We start from the raw sequence: 22403 nt of genomic DNA, 5'->3' as shown, positions 1-22403 counted from the left end.
TCTCTGTGTAACCCTGGCTGTTCTGGAACTCACTCTGTAGACCAGGCCCGCCTTGAACTCAGAAATCTGCCTGCCTCTGCCTCCCAAGTGCTGGGATTGAAGGTGTGCGCCACCACTGCCTGACTTGGGAGGTGAGGCTTTTAAGACTCTCCTGGTGTGACTGCCCTGGTGCAGGAAGGAATGTATATCCTAAAGAGGGACACTCCTGTGTGTCTCTTCCTTTGCTATCAGACTATTGATTGACACAATGGTTCCCAGGGAATTGGTATTTCCCTGGCAATCTCGTGCTGCGGGGAGGGAAAGGTTGGGATCTGGTGTCAGCCAGAAGAGGAAGTTCTCTCCTGGGAAGAGATTTCACTAATTTCTGACAACTTACAGCACTTGCAGGAAAAGGCTGGAGTTGAGGCAGTGAGGGCCAATGATGTCCTGGACCACAATTCACCAGGAGGTGTTTACTTAGACACACATCTTGCCATCTACTTAAACCTTAACCTCATGTCAAGAGAGCAAAGATCTGTGGACCACTGGATCTTTAGAAAAATGTATTCCTCTTTTCAAGATGGCTACGTTGAACAAATCTCCTTTCTCTGCTTATTAATTATTATTATACCATAGAGGATGGAACTTAGCTCAACAGAGCTGCAGGGACCCTGTCTTTGATCCTAAAACCTGTGCTACAGCCGAGCCTGTATTTTTAACTTTCTGGGCACCAGATCTATGAGAACTAACTCCTTTCAAAGCCACCCAGTTCGTGACACTTTGTTAGGCAAGCAGACAAAAACTGAGACATGACATCTGAACAAACGCTGGAGGGAGAAAAGGCAGCTAATGTGAGTGCCTGAAGACATTCCAGATTGAACAAGGGCACAGAGAGACTGCTTCTCATTCATTATATAATATAAATATGTAAAAAATATATTTTATATTTATACAATATATAAGTAAAATTTTATATTTAACTATTATATAAATATATATTATACCTTGTATAATACAAGTTATATATTGCATAATATATACTATATTTATGTATTATATATAAATAATATATTATATAAAATGTATTTATATTATATATAAATATAATAAAAATCAATGTACTATATATTCTATATAAATAATTTTATATATTTATATATATATAAAATATAATCTTGAGGCTGGAGAGATGGCACAGTAGTTAAGATTGCTTGCTCCATAATCATGAAGATCAGAGTTTGGCCCTAGCACCCATGTATCAAGCTGGATGTCCCTATAAACAAGTGTAACCTCAGCTCTGAGGCAGGCAGATATAAGGGACTGTGGAGGCTTGCTGGCCTCCAGCCTAGCCGTGAAAATGAGAGCCCCAGTTCCAGGGAGAGACCCTGTTTCTAAAGGAAAAAGTGGAGAAAGACACCCAGTGCTCTCTTTGGGCCCCCACAAGAGCATAGATACCCACACCCATGTGTGTGTGTGTGTGTGTGTGTGTGTGTGTATACACATAAATAATTTGATCTTTTTGGTGCCTTTTTTTTTTTTTTTTTTAAATTAAGAAAGGCTGGCCTTGAACTCACAGAGACCTGCCTAGCTCTGTCTCTAGAGTATACACCACCACGCCTGGTCTTCATGCACTATCTTATCAAATCTTCATTATGACTGTGCCTGGTGGACATTATCAGTGCTCTCTCAAAGATGAAGAAATAAGGCAAAACGTGTATGTATGCCTTGTAAAAACTTCAAATAATTTTCTAAACAAGAAAAAGAAAGAAGGCAAAAGGAACTGAAAGTCCTTCAGAGAATAAAATATAGGTTGTTTTACAATTTTCCTGAGTTTAAAAACTGTTCACAAAACCACAATTAATTGAAAAAACTAACAAGAAACTGGGACCATAGGCCACCCCCTTCTGAAACTTGCCTTTTTTTTTCTCTAAGTGGTACATCTTGGTTGGTATAGTTTACCCTTCCTACTCAGGAACTCAGGGCTAGACAGGACTGGTTGTGGGGATTTTTTTTTAATTGCGAATTCAAGATCTGTGTGGTCAATTTAGTGAGACTGTGACAAAAAGCAGCTCAGCGGTAGGGTGCTTGCCTAGCGTGTGTGAGGCCCTGGCCAAAAAGAAAGAAAAGAAAAGAGGTCCAAGCTGAACTTTTGTGAGTTGACTTCACACTGGCCACTTTACCTGTTGGGGCTCCAGTTTTCTCCTTTTGTAAGGAGGAGGACAGAGGACAAAAGATTCTGCAGTGTCATGCTAATAAGCTGGGAACATCATTCCCTCCCCGCCCTGTGAATATGTGAATATGTGAATATGTGGTTCGCAAGGTCCAGCTTTACTTTACTTGGACCGAGGTAGCAGTGTTAGCAACTCAGGAGATCACCAGAAAACTTCAGCAAGCAGAGACGTCGGGGAGCTGGCTGAGAGTGGGGAGGGGCGGGCTACAGGGGAGATAGGCGGGGCGCCTGCGGGGCGGGGCGGGGCGCACGGTTGGTAGGTTGGGCGTGGCGTGACGTACGAGGCGCCCGAGGTAGGCTCCGCCCCGTCGCTCCAAGCCCCGCCCCTCCGCCCTGAGCGGCTCGGGTCTTTTGCAGCGCGCGCGCGCAGCGATGGCGGAGGCGGTGGAGCGCACGGACGAGCTGGTCCGGGAGTACCTGCTCTTCCGTGGCTTCACGCACACACTGCGGCAGCTGGATGCCGAGATCAAGGCGGACAAAGAGAAGGGGTTCCGGGTGAGGGGTCGGCAGGGGCGGCGGAGGCGGCTCGGGGGGCGGGCCTCCTGCTCCAACACTGCCCTCCGGGGCGAGGGCGGCGCTGTCACTGCATGGTAGGGGACTGAAGGCGTCTCCGGTCTGGCCCTCGCTTGACATAGGAGGAACTGAGGGCCGGAGATGGTCGTGACATGCCCGAAGTTGCTCAGTGAGTGAGTCAGGAGCATCGGGACTCAGGTCCCTGGTTCCCGGTACAGGGCTTCACTCCATGCCAGCCTCTCAGCAGGTGCTAGCCAATGGTTGGCCGGCGTGGTTACAACACTTTAAGAGCCATGGTTGAGCACAAGTCTGAATTTTGATGGGAGAAGCGGGAGCAAAGGGGGCTGCACCCAGAAGACTGGGTTCAGGTCTGGGAGGTAGATTGTAAGAATGGCATCAGGGAATCATTGGAAGATTTCCTTCTGCTTTGAAGCACAAACTTCTCTGATACTAGTTTCCATTGAGAGGTGCTTGGGATTTCTTTGCTTATGATTTGTATGTTTGCACGTACAGAGTTAAATTGGTCTTGGGCAGATGGATTGAGGGAGGTGGTGAGCTAGTTGTTGGCGCATCAGAAGGAAGTTAGGATATTGGTTTCTACCTTTCGAGTTTATTGGTTGCTTGGTGGCAAAGCAAAGCATTTCCCTGCTCCAGACAGAAGTGGTATTCAAAACGCTGTCATGGTGTGATTGTCCTTGACTGAAGGCAGCAGCCACTGAGGCTCAGGTGGGACTTTGATGACCCGCAGGGAGCCAGTAATCACTTTGTCTCTTGGAATTCAGAAACTGTGGAGCTGGGACAAGGACCCTGGCAATTTGTCTCTGGCTCATTGGCTCTTACTTATTTTTACAGTGTGAGGCAATCAAGACTGCTGTTGAAGTGACATTGCCAAGTTGGTCAAGGAGACTCAACACCTGGAGCCAAAGCTCTTGCTTTCTGGAATTTCTGAGCTTGCTAGAGCACCAAGTCCTGTATCTAGCATGAGAAAATAATTTGAAAGCTAGTATGCTAACATATCTTGGGGATTTTATAGATTGCCAACAGAACTATATGTTTTTACATCTGGGAGCCATAGGAAGCAGATGAAACTATATGATGTATAGTGAGGTGAGAATTTCCTTCTGTCTGTCTCCCCCCAGGTGGACAAGATTGTGGACCAGCTACAACAGTTGATGCAGGTTTACGACTTGGCTGCCCTTCGGGATTATTGGAGCTACCTGGAACGCAGGCTCTTCAGCCGCTTGGAGGATATCTATCGACCTACCATCAACAAACTGAAAACCAGCCTGTTCCGCTTTTATCTTGTCTACACCATCCAGGTACTTCTTGCTTTGACTGTTTCCCCATCCCCGGTGTCTTATGATCTGTAGAGATCATCTGATTGGTTTTCCCCAGTTCTGTGTCCTTTTGGTTTTAAGCATGTAAACTTGTGTAGCATTTTAAAGAATATAAACTTTATATATAAACTATATGTAAAGCTGGAGCTGGCAGTGGCGGTGCACTCCTTCCTTCTTTCCCAGCACTCGGGAGGCAGGGGTAGGTGAATCTCTGAGTTTGAGGCCAGCCTCTGCTGCAGAGTGAATTCTAGGATAGCCAGGGCTGCACAGAGAAACCCTGTCTCTAAAAAGCAAAACAAAATGTAGCTCATTTGGGGAACTAATTTAGATTATTTGAGCATCACCTAGGGATTGTTTTCAGGATGTCACTTGTCATTAGAACCTCAGTTGACTTTTGATTTTGAAATCGGTTGAGCCTCATGTATCCTGGGCTGGCCTCTAACTTGATATACGTTGAGAATGGCCTTGAACTTCTGATCTTCCTGCTTCAGTATTTCAAGTGCTAGGTAGACAGGTGTGCCACGTGCCTGGTTTTATTTGGTGCTGGGGATTGATCCTAGGACTCTGTGCATACCAGACAAATGATCTACAACTGAGCTATCCCCCAGCCCCAGAACTTCAGTATAAATCAGCTTTGAAATGAGAAAAGGCCAGGCAGGGGTGGCATACGCCTTTAATCCCAGCACTTGGGAGTCAGAGGCAGATGGATTTCTGAGTTTGAGGCCAGCCTGGTCTACAGAGTGAGTTCCAGGACAGCCAGGGCTACACAGAGAAACCCTGTCTCGAAAAACCAAAAAAGAAAGAAAGACAGAAAGAAAGAAGAAAAAGGTGATGATTTTCTTCATATATAGATACTGTTTTACTGGCCTGACAGGAGGTATGCAAAGTCTGCTCTGCAACAGTGAAGAACCTGACTACCTGATTTGGGGACTTGTCTTTCTCCTCCCTTGCAACTTTCTTTGTATCTTGGCAGACAAACCGAAACGACAAGGCGCAGGAGTTCTTTGCAAAGCAGGCCACGGAGCTCCAGAACCAGGCTGAGTGGAAGGATTGGTTTGTCCTGCCCTTCTTGCCGTCCCCAGACACCAACCCTACCTTTGCTACCTACTTTTCTCGACAATGGGCCGACACATTCATTATTTCTCTGCACAACTTCCTGAGCGTCCTCTTTCAATGCATGCATATCCTTTCTGCTGCATGTGGCAGTGTCCGTAGTCTGAGGGACCCAGGCACGGAGGTCAGTGGTCACTGCTCATGGGACACCCATTTCTTTCACAAAATACCCAAAGATCCCTCTCAGGTGTCATGTGAGCGGCTTGACAAATTGCGGGTTATTTTTGTCACGAGTCCAGGGAGTCATAGTTCTTAGTTCTGCATCTGTGCTGTCAGTAATAGCTGATATGCGTGGACAGGGAAGTTGGCAGCTTCTGGGTGCTGGTACTGGCTCAGCCAGGCAGCTCAAGGGTTAGGAGCAGCCGGGCATGGTGCATGTTTCTGGGTGGGGTGTGTGGAGGGATGCTGTTGCTTGCTTTTGCTCGGGTTTGGCGGGTTTGGCGGCAGATGAAAACAGTTTGGGGGCTGGAGCTTTCAGCCTGAGCTTGTGTTTGGATTACCTTCTGGGACGGTGACATCAGTGTGGCTCCACTTGCCAGAGTAGCTTTAGGAATATATTTTCAGGTGTTTGAGAGAGAGAGTGGGAGGGAGAGAAAACATCACTGTAATTCACTGCCTACAACTATGTTGTTGAAGGCCCAAGATCTGATGTGAGAATATGGCTGCCTGGTGAGGGACTGATAAATTTGGGTGTGGTGGAGGCCCAGCCACTGCAGCTGTGTTGACCTCTGGGAGGGACATCTTCTGATGGAGGTTCCTGCCTTTGCTCCCTCCCCCCCCTTCTTCCTGTTGTGGATAAGTGTGAATCAGCCTTTCTCTTCTCCTCCTTCCTCTTCTTCCTGAGGACTTTCCAAAGAACTTAGCGTGACCACATTGGTCCTCCAGGGCAGCTGGAACCTGTTGTTCATTATCTTTTCAGTGCAAGACAGGTCATGACCCTGCAAACTAGGTCATGCACATTGGAGCTGCAGTTTGCCTCCTCCCCACTCTGTGCTTCCAACAGGACTCTGGGCAGCAGCTGGGAAGGACCAGTACCCTAAGCTGGAGCATAGGTGGTCATGGGGTGGTGTGTGGCTGTGCAGTCTGTAGAGTGGTTTAACCATTTACATGTTTGCCAGGGAGAGAGACAGCCTGGAGAAAGGAAAGGCCTTGTAGTGGATTCTGCTTCCAGTTTAGCTTCCAGCCGGATGTTGGCATGGACCCCGCTAAGGCTTAGATTGTGACGTCTACTGAACACGGGCTCTTTACTGCTGGTGCTGGGGAAAATGCCTGAGTTTGGGATTTATGGCTTATGCAAGACTTGGCCAGGCAGATTGTCATGTGTCTCTTGAGTCCAAAAGAGTCAGGTGGTCTAGAGTAGCAGGCCCAGGGACTGGGAAGAGACCCTTTCCACAGTGCCAGTTCTGTCCTCTGTTCCCTGGGTTTGAATGTTTGGCTGGGAAGGACTTTGAAATCTTGCCAGGCAGAGACTTATTCTTTAACTTTGTGCACCGGTTCCTGTGATCCTGAACTTTGATGCGGAATGTCAGAGGACCAATCAGGTCCAAGAAGAAAATGAAGTTCTGCGCCAGAAGGTTTGTTCCCTTGGCTCGCGCTCTTTGGGAATCACTTCTGCTTTGGGGTAGCAGTGGGAGCTGGTTAAATATAGAAAAGGTGAACTGTTCTCAGATGAAAGAGAACCACCAGGCTTGGGGATCTGGGGCTGCACCAGCGCTGGTAACCAGCGCTGAGATTAATGTTTGAAATCAGGTGTGCTTCATGAGCAACGAGGCAGCAAGAACAAGCCTGTAAGGAGAAAAAGACTGTGTGTGTTTGCAACCCTCGGCTCTTTTCATCTATTTTTCTTTTAAATTATATGTGTGGTATGTGGGTGTAGGCGCCCATACAGGCCAGAAGAGGGTGTCAGATCCCTTGGCATTGGAGTTAAAACCCATCATCCACCTGATGTGGGTCCTTTGCAAGAGCAGCACTCACTCTTAACTGCTGAGCCATCTCTCCAGCTCCAGCTGTTAGTTCTTCCCAGTGTCTTTCCCATGTAGCCACACATACACTGTTTATAAGCCAAGTAGAATTGTTCTGAATCAGCAACACACTTGATAAAAGAGGAGCTCCAAGACGCCTGTGCCTGCTTTTACATTTTGCCCCATGAGTCTCCCTGTCTTGCAGTGAAGATCTGTTGTCAGTGATATTGCAGGAAACAAAAGTAAGCTTATAAGCTATTGGGGGGGGGGGTGAGATTCTTGGATGCTGCATCATCATCTTCAGGCAAGGGCTAAAGATGCTGCCATACCATAATTATTAAACACATTTTTCTCTGCAAGTTTCAAAGGCTCATTTTGTGGATTTCACTCCAGTGAATTCAGGAAGAAACAGTTGAAGTGGTCAAAGGAAGTAAATCAAACGATTAAGAAGAAAATAAACCCACAGTGGTTTTGGAGGTCCAAAAGTGTTTTGCTTTTTAAACTCATTATTAGCTGTGGCTCTTTCATTTGCCCACCCTTTGATGAGCAGAAATGGTTTGGATGTGGCGTGTCTAGGAAGTTCCCTCAACAGAGGGAAGGTCCTGTGATGTGATGTCACTAGCTAACTGGGCTTTGCCCCTCCGTAGCTCTTTGCACTGCAAGCTGAAATCCATCGACTAAAGAAGGAAGAGCAGCAGCAGGAAGAAGCAGCAGCAGCTTTGGTCCAGCATAAGCTGCCACCCTATGTTTCCAGTATGGACCGCCTTGGGGACTCGGAGCTGTGAGTAGGCTTGGGGTTCGAGAAGGGGTGGGGGCTGCCATCTGTCCTCTGATCTCCCTGTGGTCTGAGTATCACACTGACTTCCTCATTGGTAGTGGCCTATGTCTGCCGAGGGAAAATTGCCACAGAGGGATTGAGCATACCTGGCTCCAAATTGTATGTGTGAGGTCCCAATATTTTAAGGTTCTCTCCTGGATGGGGAACTGTCTAGCTAGCTGTGTCAGGTGTCATGATGGTGGAGTCCAGGGAAGCTGCTTCATAGGTTGGAAGGACCGGTCCCCACAGGTGGGCATGTTCCTCAGGAGAAGCTGCTGGGGTTATAAAGAGGTAGACAGTATGGCAGAGAAGTTTGAGTAACCTTAAAAAAAAAAAAAAACAGCCAGTCTGATCTCTGTAGCTGGAAGTCAATTGCCAACCACAGATGCAATAAGGTTTTTATTAGAGATGTGGAGAAAGTAAAAGGGGACCCATAGGGTTCGTTTATTAATGAACATATTTATTTAACCTTATTCTCAAACTACTCTAATGCATAGTAAATGGTAATCAAACATAACGAACTCCCCTGTATTTTTTTTTTCACACTATGTCTTTGCATCCCATCATGGGGCTCACCCCTGTTCATCTCCATTTGGATTAACACAGTCAGGTTTACTGGACAAAGCAGCTCTGAGATCTCCTGGGTCTCTAAAAAGAGCTGCAGCAGACTTCACTTTTGGGCCAGATATGCTTGCAGGCTCTTGGTCAGGAAATGGTACCTAGGGTCATGCTACCTTTCAATTTGGGTCTCGAACCTAGCTAAGCCCCCAAGTCACTAACTTCAGCCGGGAGTTGTGTGTTCTGGCTCTGCCTCATTCCCCTGCAGCCCCTAATGCTGTGCTGTGATTACTTGGCCAGAGCATTGGTGTGCAGCCAGAGGCCTGCCTCCCTCTCCCAGTCTCCTCGAGTGGGGTTCCTGTCCTCACTGCTGCCTCAGAGTAAGAAGAGCCCTTCGAGGTTGTCACCTGCCCAAGGCCCCGCTCAGGCTCAGAGTTCAGCCAAGAAAGACTCCTTCAGCAGTCAGGTAAGTGTGGGCCCTGCCTGTCTAATGCTTATCAAGACGCTTCTGATGGCCTGCTCTCAGGCCGTCTGCCAGGACTCCCTGTCACTCATGGGCTTGTGGGTCATCTTCTCAGGGCTAGATTTCCTGGATGTGTTATGAGATCCCAAATTCAGTTCCCCTTCCTTTCTTCTCCCTTCCCTGCAACCCTCTACACCCAAACACACAACCTTACCAGCCAGTGATGTCATTGCAGGAAGAGAACAGAGGTAAAACTGTAGAGGGAGATTTAGTAAAAAAAAAAAAATCAGAAAATCCACCTAATGAACCACTTTTCCATCTCTCTTGCCTGTGTCTGGCAGTGTCAGGCGTGATGCTGAGCCGGAGGGTAGAGTGTGTCTGGACCTGCCAACAGGACTGGCTGAACCTCAGACTCCCACTCTCGGCCTCTCAGCCCCACGTAGCTTTGTCCTCCAGTTCCCCTGCACCTCTGTTAACAGCTGCCAGTCTGCCACACTCCGCTAGTGAAGTGTCAGGTGGCAGCGGGGAGTAGATGTGGAAGGGTTCCTTCCCTTTGCACCGGTTTCCCGGGAACTCGAGGGATTGTGAGTGTTTAGATAGCTCAAGTGTGAGTTCTGAACCAAGTTTTGGAATTTTGAAGTTTGAGGGCTACAAATGAGTGTCTGGCCAAACAGTGGAGTAAAGACTAAAGTGAAAGTATGTGTCTTTCACTTAAATGTTGGTATTTGCTGATTCTACAAAAGACTTCTACCATTCTTCACATGTATGTTATATGATAAGAGGCCTTTGATGCCAGCTTATGTCCAGAGCAGCCAGGAGTCCTCTGAGGGGTTTTACTGGTGGAGTCCCACTGCTTTTGGAAACGCCCAGTGGGTGTGGCTCAGGAGCGCACTTCTGTAGCACACTTGAGATGCTTGCAGGTTTAATAGACTTGGCGTTTTAGACTTCACTGCTTTCTCTTTTCCTGTGTTTACTAAGACTCTAAGGGGGAGGTTCTGTCGCTAAGGTCTTGTTCCCCAATTGGTTCTTTCTTGACTTGTCAATAAAGAAGGCCGGAGGCCAATTGCTGGACGAAAGGTACCCGTGAGTCTTCCAGGTCCCAAGAAGAAAAGGAGATGTAGGGAAAGAGTTTTGTTTTTGTTTTTGTTTTTTTTTTAAAAAACTACCTGCAACATAAGATGGCAGGTTATCAGTCTGTCCCTTCCTCTTCACCACCTGTGACTTACGTTGCAACTGCTGGAGCAGTTTAGGGTGTCTGTGCCCAGGATGCTGTGGTCTGCACGAGACTGACACGGGACTGTGGGTGTTAGTATTGTTGAGCTGGAGACACTGAGTAGCATTCTGGGGGAGATGGAGCATGGACTCAGGCAACTCTGTTTTCCCTCTGGCTCGTTGTCCCTTACTCAGAACTTGGGGAGGAGCAGGGCTACAGAAGTGCCCGTGGTATCAGCAGTGTCTAGCAGAGGTCAAACAGTAAATTATAGTAAGATCTGGGCTCCTGCAGGTCCTGGTGATCAGCTCTCATATCCCCTGCCAATGTTGTGTGACTGTCACCTTGGCATGCCTGAGTGTGGAGACCGTCACAAATCACCCAGCGCTACCTCTGTGACTGCTTTTTCTGAAAGTCCAAATCTTATGAGTAGAACTTCAGCTCTTGTAGAATGTGACTAGGTCTGCTCCACTGTTTGTCTTCTGGGTCTCACATGAGCAACATGTAAAAGCTTGATAGATGGTGGGTGGAGCCTAGAGTCTCTTGAACTCCAGCTTCACTGGGGTGGAAAGCAAACACAAAGACGGCTTCAGGTAAGCCATGCTCTTGATACGTCCAGGAATTATGGCTCATGTAGTAAGTTTGAGTGGTGTGGTGTATTGGGTGTGTGTGAGCGTAGTTTACAGCCAAACGGCGAAAAAAGAATCAGCCAAGTCACTTTCTTTCCGTTTATGATGATGGTGATTTGATTTTATTGTCTGTGCATGTCTCTTTGCAGTGTGTGTGCACATGTGTATGTGTGCATTTGGAGGGCAGAGATTAATGTTAAGAGTCTTTTCTCTGTCGCTCGTAGAGCTCACCATGGGTGTCTGGAGCCAACCTCGGGCCGGCACTCATGCTCACAGGGCAGGCTCTTTACCCGTTCAGCCATCTCCCCACCGTACTCACTTCCTGTTTTCAAGTGATGGTAGATATTTAGGCTCAGCATCTGTTTCAGTTCTAATAATAGCTAGTAGATTGGGGGTTTGAGGGACAGCAGAATTGTGGAGCTGACCTTGGATTTCAGGGTCACCCCCTCCCTAGCCTACTGTGAATCAGAGTAGAGGCTCCTGCGATGTGGCTGGCCTTTCCCTGTGGTCTCATGGGCATTTGCTTAGTATGAGCCCGTTAGTGCACCTTTGATGACCTCAGCTTGTCCCCCCAGCCTACACAGAATGGGGCTTGTGTAGAACAGCCCAGCTCTTTCCATGCGGAGCTTCTCTGTCCACCCACTCTCTGTTTACTCCTGTTGCCGTGGTATCGCTCATGCATGCGGCTCTTCACTCTGGGAGGACTGCATAATGTCTCTGTCCTTTGGTCATAGTTGATGTTCAGATAGTGTTGTAGACTTCTCCCTTACCAGTGTCAAATGCAGTATGTGGTAGGGGCACTTCCTGTGATGTGGTAGCATGTTCCTGTGTACTCTGTAGATGCCGACACTGGGCTCTACACCAGCTTGCTTGACCAACATACGTTAGGCTCAATGTTTTCCCACCATGGCCATCCTAGAATTCTTCTTTCTTATTTGCTGTTGAAGGATGAACACACAGAAAACATAAATGGTATTTTATTGTTAAATGGGCAACATATCAAATTACTAGACTTTTCTACCTTAAATATTATTTACATATAGCGTTGTAAATTTTATTCACAGCATTTTGCCTGCTTAGGATCCCACACTGTATGTAGCTCAGGCTGGCCCCAAACTCTGGCCTCAAACTCCTCCTTCCTCAGCCTTCCAAGGGTTGCGGTTACAGGACAGAGGCCTGACACCTGGCTTCATACCACTGTGAACACACACTCTCCAGGCTTTCAGGAGAAATCTGGAGGCAGAATTGGGAACGAGGGGACAACTGTAAAACCATGGTCCCCAAGGTCTTCTGGGATCTCTAACTGTGAGAGCTAACGGGTCATGTCCACAGTAGCAGGCGTGCAGTGCAGGGGCTTCCCTGCCATTGCATCCTTTCCCAGAGTGATAATTCTTAGCCTTTCGCATCCACTAAGGGAGCCTGGGGCAGCAGGTGGGAACTACCTTCTTATGGAGATGGCCCTTAATTGGCTGTCAGGTACAGAAAGCAAAGAACAACCACCTCTGCAAATCGCCCTGTTCCCTGCTGAGACACCAGTGGTGAGGCCATCTGCTTAGGCCTGTGCTCCAGGAGCTGGGCAGGATGGGAGAGGATGCCGGCCACAGTTAGGTTTTAGGATGCCTTGGCCTTCAGGTGAGATCTGTTTCTCAGTAAAGCTGGACAGCTCTCTAGGAAGAATTTTGGAATCCTCCTGTATCTACCAAGGCTGTCTCCATAAGGAGCAGATCATAAAAGGCAGGTTACAGATATCGTTCCTGAACTGTTGGGAGCCAGGGAGATTATGACTGGATAGAATTTAGGCCATTTGAATGTTGGATGAAACCACTTGTTAGGATTGTTTTAAATGTCTGTTTTTATTTTTATGTGTGTTTACCAAGGTGCATATGTATTCAACACATACGGGCCTGGTGCCTGCAGAGGCCAGAAGAGTGTGTTAGATAGCCTGGGAGTCATAGACCTTTGTGAGGCTCCACATGGGTACTGGCCACTGAACCTGGGTTCTCTGCAAGAGCAGCCAGTGCTTTTAACCCCCGAGCATCTCTCAGGCCCAGCATTAGTTAGGACTTTTATGAGTTTTTTTTTTTTTTTTTCCTTAAAACCTGCAGTGATGAATTTTTTAAGTTTTTTAAGTTAAGACACACGTTCGCTTGTTTACTAAAGTGCTTCGTGGACGGCTGCCTTCCACAGATGTCTGCCATGTTGGTATCCCATGACCTCCACAGTTAGAGCTGAAGGACCCTGTCTGCTCTTCTTCACCAGCAGCTGACAGGTCACATTTAGGCCCGTGCTTCTCGGTATCAATGACTCTTTTGTTGCCTCTCTGACTTTCCTGTGTGCTGATTGTTAATACCCATTTGTATTTTTTATTTTGGGAAATAGAAGTTTTGGGGTCCCAGCATGATAATATACCAGATGACCTCTCTGCCTTTCTGGCATGTGAGGGAAGGGTCCCTTTTTAGTTCCCGCTGGCTTTTTTTTTTTTTTTTTAAGATTAAAAAATACTGTTATTGTTAGTATTATTGTATGTGTGCACATATGCACATGAACACACACACCATGGCATATATGCAGAGGTTAGAAGACAATTGACAGGAAGAGGTTGTCTCTTCCCACCATGAGTCCTGGGGACTTAACACACGTCCTCAGTCTTGCATGAGTGACAAGTGCTTTTATCCTCCAGCCGCCATCTCTCTGGGTCTTTCTGCTGGGGACTCTGCATTGACTGGGGAGGTACTAGAGGGGGCTTCTGAGAATTTTCAGTCTCTATACTATGTGTTAGTGGCTGTCTTAGTTAGGGTTTACTGCTGTGAACAGACACCAAGGCAACTCTTATAAAGGACACCATTTAATTGAGGCTGGCTTGCAGGTTCAGAGGTTCAGTTCATGATCACCAAGGCAAGAACATGGCAGCATCCAGGCAGGCATAGTGCTGGAGGAGCTGAGAGTTCTACATCTTCATCTGAAGGCTACTAGCGGAAGACTGACTTCCAGGGAGTTGGAACAAGGGTATTAAAGTCCATACCCACAAGACCACACCTACTCCAACAAGACCACACCTCCCAACAGTGCCACTTCTTGGGCCAAACATATACAAACCATCACAGTGGCCATCCGAACTGAGCACCCTTAACACCACACACACTGGAAGAGAAAAGGGCACTGCTTACTGGGCGTGGGAGGTAAATGAGCAGAGAGGAGAGCTACAGAGTGCTGAAGCTCTTCCCACTTCTTGTCCTGAGGTGGGATATTCCTGTGTAACACAGATATGGCCCGGGACAGGCAATACAGAGATCTATGTGGCTGCTTGGTGCCTGCCTGCCTTTTGGCAGCTTTTCCTGTGCTTTCGGATCATTATCTGAGGAAGCATGTGACCACAGCAGACCTTGTCCTCAGCCGTGCTCCCATACCATCCCCCCAAGCCTATCTTAGACACAGACACTTTCTCCTATTGCATGTGTCTTCCCAGGACCCATCCACAGCCATGGGCTCATCTCTAATCCTTGGAATTAAACTGGGTCATGTCTAAGTGGTGTGCTTTACCATTCTTGTTCTCTGTGGAATAGTGTAAGGTTTATAAGCATGCCTCTGTTGATCCAGCCCCGGGATTGTAAGCACATACTTCAGACTTGATTTACGAAATGGGGATTGTAGGCTTCTCTCAGTCCTCCTGCTTGTGCGCTGAGCCGCCCCTGCACTCCCCTTTCTAGTACTTTCTAGGTTTGCATTACTCTTTATGACTTGACTGCACCTCTCATTCCTGTAGCTGTTTGCTCTCTTCTTCGGCATCCGGTGGCCAGCATGGCTTGCCTCGGATCTGCTGTCTCACACACATCTGCACGCTTACCCTTGAAAATCCCTCCTTTTCTCTGGATATGTTCCCAGAGCCACTGCGCTAGGACACCCCTCTCTCACACATCCTCCTGGAGTCACTTTCCCTCAAGACTTCTTGTCAGCTAGATGAGCATAACCAGCCAGCTGCCCAGTCTGGTAGTCTGCGTCCCACTTCCTTTACTCTCTGTTAAATGGAATTGGCAGCAAAAGAATTCCTCAGAGGCTCTGCTCATACAGGCCAGGCACCTGCAGCCTAGGAGAGAATGCCAGCCAGCATTTTGGGGTCTGTTTGAAGGGATCTGCTTCCATCGCATTGTGGCTTCTCCTTTGCTTCTGGTTTAGCCTTTTTGTTCTTACCTGACAGGATAATACAAACAAGGCTCTCTCTTCCCTACCATCTCCCTTTGGGTTTTATCATTCTGTATTGCCATCAGGAACTGATGGGTGTTCCTGGTTTTCCACAGCCTCACCAGCAGCAGCAGCAGCATCTGCTGCCAGCCCCAGAACTGTGGCCAGCATGATGTGTATAAAATGGAGTCTCAGACCAGATTTAAAAAAATTGAAGTGTGTGTGTGTCAGTGTGAGAGGGGGGGAGAGAGAGATGACAGACAGGACAGACAGACAGACACCAGATAGGCATGTATGTGCATGTACTGCAGCACAGGTGTGGAGGTCAGGGGATAACTTTTGGGAGTTACTCTTTGCCATCCAGGTCAGTAGACAGGAGAATGGTAGATTGTGTCTTGAGGGTTGGCCCTCCAGGACACCATCCTGCCTCAGCACTTTGCAGACAGCGGCCCACAGCTGTCGTCACCTCCTGTTGCTCACAGGAAGGGAAGAGCTGTCTTGGGGTAGGTGGAGGTTACTAGATTCATCCCTTTGTTATAGGTTTGGAGCTTTTCACTCTTGGTGTGAAAAAGTGAGAACATTTTCAGTGCCTTTTCCTTTCTAATTTACCTTAACACAGAGATCCTTGAGTGTCTAGCATGAGTTCTGTTGAAAATGTCTGTTAGTTTAGTCAGTTGCAAACCAAATGACTTAGTGGTCCTGACTTTTTTTTCTTTGACTGTTGCAGCAGGCTTTCTCTGTGTAACAGCCCTGGCTGTCCTGGAACTCTCTTTGTTGGCCTCCTTCCTCTGTTTCCAGACTGCTGGGATTAAAGGCCTGTGTGTGCCACCAGGCATGGCTCCCAACTTTTTGTTTCATTTTGCTGTTTTTGAGATTGAACTCAAGCTTTCTTGCCTGCTCTGCCTCTGACACCCCTCCCCCATAGCCCATTTTTTATTTGTTCACAGTAGCCAGCTTAGTCATGTAGTTGACGCAAAACAACAGTCTGTATTGTGTTTCTTTTTTACTACAGAGAAAATTGGCTGGTGTGTGTGTGTGTACTTAATATTGTTCAAATGTTGTTACATATAAATTCTGATATTACCCATTGTGAAACTTGACCTGTTATAAAGTACTGGGCTCCTATAACAAAATTGATCATTTCTGTTGGCTCAAAGAGATTATCTCTGCCTCTGTCCGGGCGAGAGTGTAGGCTAAGGGCAGCAAATGACCTAGCACAGAGGAGCTCGGTCTGGAGGCCTGCCTGGCTGGTTTGAACCTCCTGCCCAGGCCAGCCAAGGAGGGCCTTTCCAAGGAGCTAGTCAGGGGAGGAGTGCCATCCTTCCCGCCGCAGACACTGTCTGGATAGCCTGAATGAGACTTCCCACAGCCTGCTTCTCATCCTCTAGGCTACCAAGGGAAAGGACTCAGTGCCCGGGGCCAAGGATGGGAAGAGCCTTCTGAGCGGGCCGGTCCCTGGGGAAGCCAGCTGGACACATCAGCGACAACGGCGTCTGCAGGACCACGGCAAGGAGAGGAGGGAGCTGCTCTCTACGTCCTCCTCTCAGGTATAGGGTGCCTGGGCAGCGAGGGATCCTTTGGGGGTCCCTCTGAATTCTGCTGTTAGGCAGGGCCTGCTCTGGCCTGGTTGGTTGGTATCACACTGTAGTTTTGGTGTTCTGTTTGGCCTGCTCTTCTCCTGATAGCATTTTCCCAAGTGGGACTAGAAGGATCTCTGTAAGATGAGTTCTGAGGACCCCCACATACCAGACTTTCCCATGGGTGAGCTGTATGCGGCATCACGGCATGGGGCCTGTGACTTGATCTAGGTCTGACCCAACATCCCTTTCCTGTGCTTCCCCCGGTGGCCCTGCTGTGTGGCTGCTGTGCTGACAGCCATGTGCTTGCTCACTAAGATGATGTAGCCATATCTTCCCTGTTGGGAGCCATGGAGACAGAGTGCCTTGCTGTGGGGACGGCAGATGGCATCCGCTTTTCCTGATGGTGTCAGCTGTTCCTACCAAAAGCCCGAGGGACTTACTGGCTCACTCCCTGGGACACTTTCTCCTGGGTGTATCCTCTTGTCCACTTAAAGGCAGTTGTGCCCTTATGCTAGTAGCTTAGTGGTAGGGAGCATACACTGTGGTTTTTTGAAGGGTTCAGGTTGCTTCTAGAGTCCTGTCACAGTCCCGTTGCCCCCTTGGTGTTACTGTCCTGAGGTATAACTGGAAGGCTATCAGGTGGCCCATGCACTATAGGTCTTGGGTGGGTCTGGATGAGCAGTGAGGGAACGTAGTGAAGGACATTGGTTGCCACAGGAAGGCAGATGCTGGACTGTCCCTGAGGTTCTCAGGCCTCTCTTCCTGCCTGCCCACTAGCCTCAGTTTCCTTGGTCCACGCATCAGGAACATATCCTGGTTGGCATGGGTGCACTGTCACGGCCAGGCTCCACTTGACAGCTCTGTCTTCATACCTTTCTGTGTTTTCACCTTTGCCAGCCAGCACTCTAAGGGAAGGTGTTTAGGGTCTGCCTCAGTCTAGTTCCCACACATGTAAGTGGGGCGGTAGCGACATCATCTGGAAGTAAGTTAAAGCTAAGCTATAGCCACTCGGCACAGTCAGCTCCCATTAAACGCTGGGTAGATTTATGTTAACTGCATAAGCTATAGCCATCAGAAGGAGGGAGCCTTAATTGAGAAAATGCATCCATAGTATTGGGCTTGTAGGCAAGCCTGTAGGACTTATTTTAAATTAGTGATTGATGGGGAGGGCCCAGCCCGGTGTGGGTGTGGTCATCCCTGGGCTGGTGGTCCTGGGTTCTATAAGAATGCAGGTTGAGCAAGCCATGAGGAGTAAGCCGGTAAGCCGTGCCCCTCCGTGGCCTCTGCATCAGCTCCTGCCTCCAGGTTCCTGCCTTGTTTGAGTTCGTGGTGTTTCATCACAGCAATAATAACCCTAAGACACTTGTACTAGGATAGTCGGGTATCACAGTGACAGACCTGACCATGTTGTTTTGGGGGAGGATTGTGGGACAACTTTGTAACTTTGGGTTAGAAGATCCATTGGGTGTTGAAAGCTTGGTAAGCTCTTCTGTGAGAGCTCAGAAGGAATGACTGTTGAGAGAAATGCAGACAGTGGAGGCCTGGCTTGGCTTGAAGTTTCAGAGGGAAATTTGAAAGCCACTTAAAGGCTATCCGGGCCATTGCATGTTTGCTGTTTGTGGTTCCGGATAGCTGGGGCTGAAGAGTCAGCTGTGACTTATAAGAGACCAGCACCACTGAAGTGAAACCTTTGTTTTCCTGGCACAATTGATGCTGGTCAGCTGGAGCTGAGAAATTAGCTGTGATTAAGAAGAGACCAGCATCACTGAGGTGAAATCTTCTGGGAAGTGTTTCCTGAGAGTCAGCACACAGAAGCTGTGTTGCAGAGGCAGACAAGATTGTACTTCAGGCCGGCAGCTGAGTCTTGGTAATTGTACTGGGTTTGAAGGCATGAAAGGGTCGTGGAGAACAACTGAGGTTTGGTACTGTGAGCAGCCATTGGTGAAGGCACAGCCTCAGTAGCAGTTGAAGGCCCAGAATTGAAGGGATCATGTAGAGAAGTTGAACTTGGCACCATGAAGAGAGCTGGAGAGAAGCCAAAATGTAGCAGGAGACCCCAGCATTTTGGAGATGCCAGTACCATGGATGGTGACCACCAGGACCAGCAGCAGTGATGGAGTGGAGCCTGCCCATGCTTCGGAGACAAGCTGAGTGTGCTGCAGAGGGAAGAGCCAGAGAAGACCCTGGAGGAGCCCAGAAGATCCCAAGTGAATCCCGGATGCTGAACATGGAGCGTTTTACACTGTTGGAGTTCGGATTTGCTTTGTTCGGACTGTGGTGACTGTGCCCTGGTCCTTGCCTTTTGAAGTAAGAAGGTATTTGCTTTTAATGTTATAGGAACTCAGTTGAGACACTGTAAACTTTGTTTTTGTTTTTTGTTTTTTTTCGAGATAGGGTTTCTCTGTGTAGCCCTGGCTGTCCTGGAACTCACTCTGTAGACCAGGCTGGCCTTGAACTCAGAAATCCNCCTGCCTCTGCCTCCCAAGTGCTGGGATTAAAGGCGTGCGCCACCACACCCGACATTAAACCTTTTTTTTTTTTCTTAAAGGGAATTTGGAGTTTTACAGGTCTTTAGATTAGAGAGACTAGATATTTTTAAAGAGTCAACTTTTAAAGTGTTTGAATTTGTAAGGCTATGGGACTTTTTAAGTTTATGAAATGTTTTACATTGTGCTGTCTTAATTGTGTGATCTTGGGGATGAACAAAAAAAGGTAAGGGTATGGTTTACCATCGACGTGCTTGTCAGGTTGACAATGGCTCAGTTGTGCTGGTTAGTTTTGTGACAACTTGACACAAGCTACCCTCATTTGAGAGGAGGGAACCTTGATTGAGAGAATGCCTGTATGATATTGGGCTGTAGGCAAGCCCGTAGGGCAGTGGTTCTCAACCTTCCTAATCCTGCAACTCTTTAAGAGAGTTCTTCATGTTGCACTGATCCCCAACCATAAAATTATTTTCTTGCTTCTTCATGAATGCATTTTTGCTACTGTTATGAAGCACAATATTGTAAATATCTAATATGTGACCCCTGTGGGGGTTGAGACCCACAAGTTGAGAACCACTGCTGTAGGGCATTTTTCTTATTGATTGGTACAGAAGGGCCCGGCCTATTTTGAATGTTACTATCCCTGGGATGGCGGTGCTAGATTCTATAAGCAAACAGTCTGAGGATAAGGAGCCAGCCAGTAAACAGCACTCTGCCTACCATGGCCTCTGCATCAGCCTCTGCCTCCAGGTCCTTGCCCTGCTTGACTTTTTGTCCTGATTTACATCAATTTTGGAAAGTGATGTGGAAGCATAAGCCAAATAAATAAAGCCTTTCGTTTCCAACTTGCTTTGGCCGTGGTGTTTCATCAGAGCAACAGTAAGCCTGGCGCAGACATTACCCTCTGTTTGGCCTACATCAAGACACAGCTATGCCATTTGAGAGGACAAGCCCAAACCTCTCCCCACCTAGGGTCTGTGAGAAGGTTGCAGTTTCCAGGGAGCAAGCACTCCACTCTTCCCAGGGGAGCGGTGCGTAGCTCTCCAGCTCAGAGCTGACCCGTGGCGGCGAGCGCCTGTAGTCATCTATTGTGTTTTTACGGTGGAGGAAACCCTTTCTAAGCTGACATTCCACGCTTTGCCAGTCACAGTGTGCAGAGAAGAAGCCGGAAGTTAGTGGCGCAGAGGCTGAGCCCTGCCTGGAACTCCACATGGGGCCAGTAGAGGTGCTGGCCCGGGTGTCCACAGCCGGGTCTGAGGGAGACCGTCCAGAGCAGCCCTTCATAGTGCTGAGCCAAGAAGAGTATGGAGAGCACCATTCATCCATCATGCACTGCAGGTAGGCCTGGGGAGGTAGGGTGGGGGTGGGGGTGGGGCTGGGGTGGGATTCTAGGCAGTTCGTGAGAGTGTTAGTGGCAGGAAGTGTCCCTGAAAGGGCCAGTAGAGTCCTGCAGGCTGCTACTTTTGTAGTGGTCACCCTTAGACCACTCAGTTTTGTTGGCTTCATGTTAATGTTTGGATGGAAAATTTTACCAAGTTTGAATTTAGACTTAGTGAAAGCATGGCCTTGAAGAACAACCCTCAAGGCACAGGCAGCTTCCTGCTTAGCCACTCCTAATGTGCGTGGTCCTTGGGTTGATCTGGGGCCTCCTGAGGGAAGAGCTCCAAATTTCAGATGGCATCTCTTAGGGCACACCATGCACATCTGCTGCTGTTCATCTCACGTGTTCACTGCACGGCCTTGCTTGTCACGATGTGTATTGTTATTCCATATGCTTATTTATGTATTTCTTACTGTGTGCGTGTGTGCTTGTTGTGTCTTTAAGTGTACACATGCATACAGAGTTGTCCCAAAGGACAACTCTTGGGAATTGGTTCTTCTCCATTTACGTGGGCTCCAGGGTATCTAAGTCAGGTCTCCAGGCTTCTGCAGGATGCATCTTTACTTTAATCAGAAAGATGAGCCATCTCTCTGGTGCCCTATAATATTTCTTAGATGAATGAACCTTTCTCGAGTAGTCTACACACACCCTTTACTTGTAGGCTGTGAGCATCATTTTTAATGCATTTGGAAAGTTGGGAAAGTATCGTTGTTGGGATTGATGTTAGCCCGAGAGGACGAGGCCAGGACACTAATGCCTCCCTTTGTCCCATCACAGAGTGGACTGCTCTGGTAGGAGAGTGGCCAGCTTAGACGTAGATGGGGTCATCAAGGTGTGGTCCTTCAATCCCATCATGCAGACCAAAGCGTCCTCCATTTCTAAGTCGCCACTGCTCTCCCTAGAGTGGGCCACCAAGCGAGACAGGCTGGTAAGTGACATGGTGTGGGCAAAGCTTGTTCTGTGCTTCAGTCAGAAGTTCTCAGAAGCTCTTGACAGGCTGAGCTGAGGAGGTAAGCTGGATCCTGTCCCCAGTGCCATCATGGGGCCCAGGACCAAAGCTCTAGGCCTGGCCCAGCTGACATCTGCCTGGAGTGGCAGTGAAGTTATTCCTGGAGTTATCCTGTCTGCTGGTGTATCTCAGGAGGCCCTGGCTTCCCATCACCCCTCTGCCTGTGTTTCTGATACAATATTAGTACACAGTCTTCTCTTGTTAAGACCTGACTGTCCCTGCCCAACGAGCCACAGCTTATGAGGGTAGTGCTAAGCTTGTGCCTTCCACAGGCCCCGTTGCTTGGGAGTGGCCCAGTGTTGGTTTTCCCACTGGACTTTCTATTTTGAGGCAGAGTTTGACATTAAGGAGTTAAAATTGATTGCTCATAGCCCAACAGACAGGCGTTGATGTTTCTGGATGCCTAGGAAACATGGGAAGGAATTATCTTCATAGATGTTCTTCTCAGGGCTGTCCCTGAACTGGTGTCTACTTGCCAGTGGGGTGTGGAGGCCATTGTCTAGCTAATATTCCTGGGAATACCCCACACCGGAGCTGTTCTGGCATTAATTTGTTACTTTCTTCTACACTTTTATCCAAATGAAGTCCTAAGCTCCAGAGGTGGGGAGGACTCACTCTATATACTTCTGGAGGCCTTGATGGAACTAGAGCCAGAACTGTCCCTGGAAGGGCAAATGGAACAGTCGCCTCGGTCCCAAGACTAGCCAGGGCCAGTCCTACAGAAGGGAGCGAGCAGGAAGGGTGAACAACTGGGATTGAAAGCTGAAAGGAAGGAGCGAAAGACCAAAGGGTCTGAGGTTACTAGTCCAGAATATTTCTGAGTGTTTCTTCTCTTCTAGAGATTTCATAGAAATTCTGTCTCAAGCCGGGCGTGGTGGCGCATGCCTTTAATCCCAGCACTCGGGAGGCAGAGGCAGGCAGATTTCTGAGTTCGAGGCCAGCCTGGTCTACAAAGTGA

The 22403-nt window shown here is 48.2% G+C and overlaps 1 protein-coding gene across 4 annotated transcripts in view; it reads left to right on the top strand.

Annotated features, from left to right (window-relative positions):
- The first annotated feature begins 2558 nt into the window (after positions 1–2558).
- The window catches only part of Wdr91 (WD repeat domain 91), a 30297-nt gene continuing 10452 nt past the window's right edge, over positions 2559–22403 (top strand). For 2 of the 4 annotated variants that reach the window (XM_021164893.2, XM_029478828.1), the window contains exons 1-9: positions 2559–2704; positions 3862–4041; positions 5033–5240; positions 6664–6746; positions 7781–7914; positions 8809–8974; positions 16378–16536; positions 20206–20393; positions 21214–21364. In XM_021164893.2, the coding sequence (XP_021020552.1) occupies positions 2582–2704; positions 3862–4041; positions 5033–5240; positions 6664–6746; positions 7781–7914; positions 8809–8974; positions 16378–16536; positions 20206–20393; positions 21214–21364 (1392 nt within the window). In that variant the 5' untranslated portion in view covers positions 2559–2581. Of the gene's footprint in view, positions 2705–2837; positions 2892–3861; positions 4042–5032; positions 5241–6663; positions 6747–7780; positions 7915–8808; positions 8975–16377; positions 16537–20199; positions 20394–21213; positions 21365–22403 lie in introns of those variants that run through there. The other 2 variants (XM_029478829.1, XM_029478830.1) reach the window with 2 other exon arrangements.

This window comes from Mus caroli, chromosome 6, assembly GCF_900094665.2.
Source record: "Mus caroli chromosome 6, CAROLI_EIJ_v1.1, whole genome shotgun sequence".
Classification (NCBI taxonomy): domain Eukaryota; kingdom Metazoa; phylum Chordata; class Mammalia; order Rodentia; family Muridae; genus Mus; species Mus caroli.
This window is presented reverse-complemented; position numbering and strand designations above follow the sequence as displayed.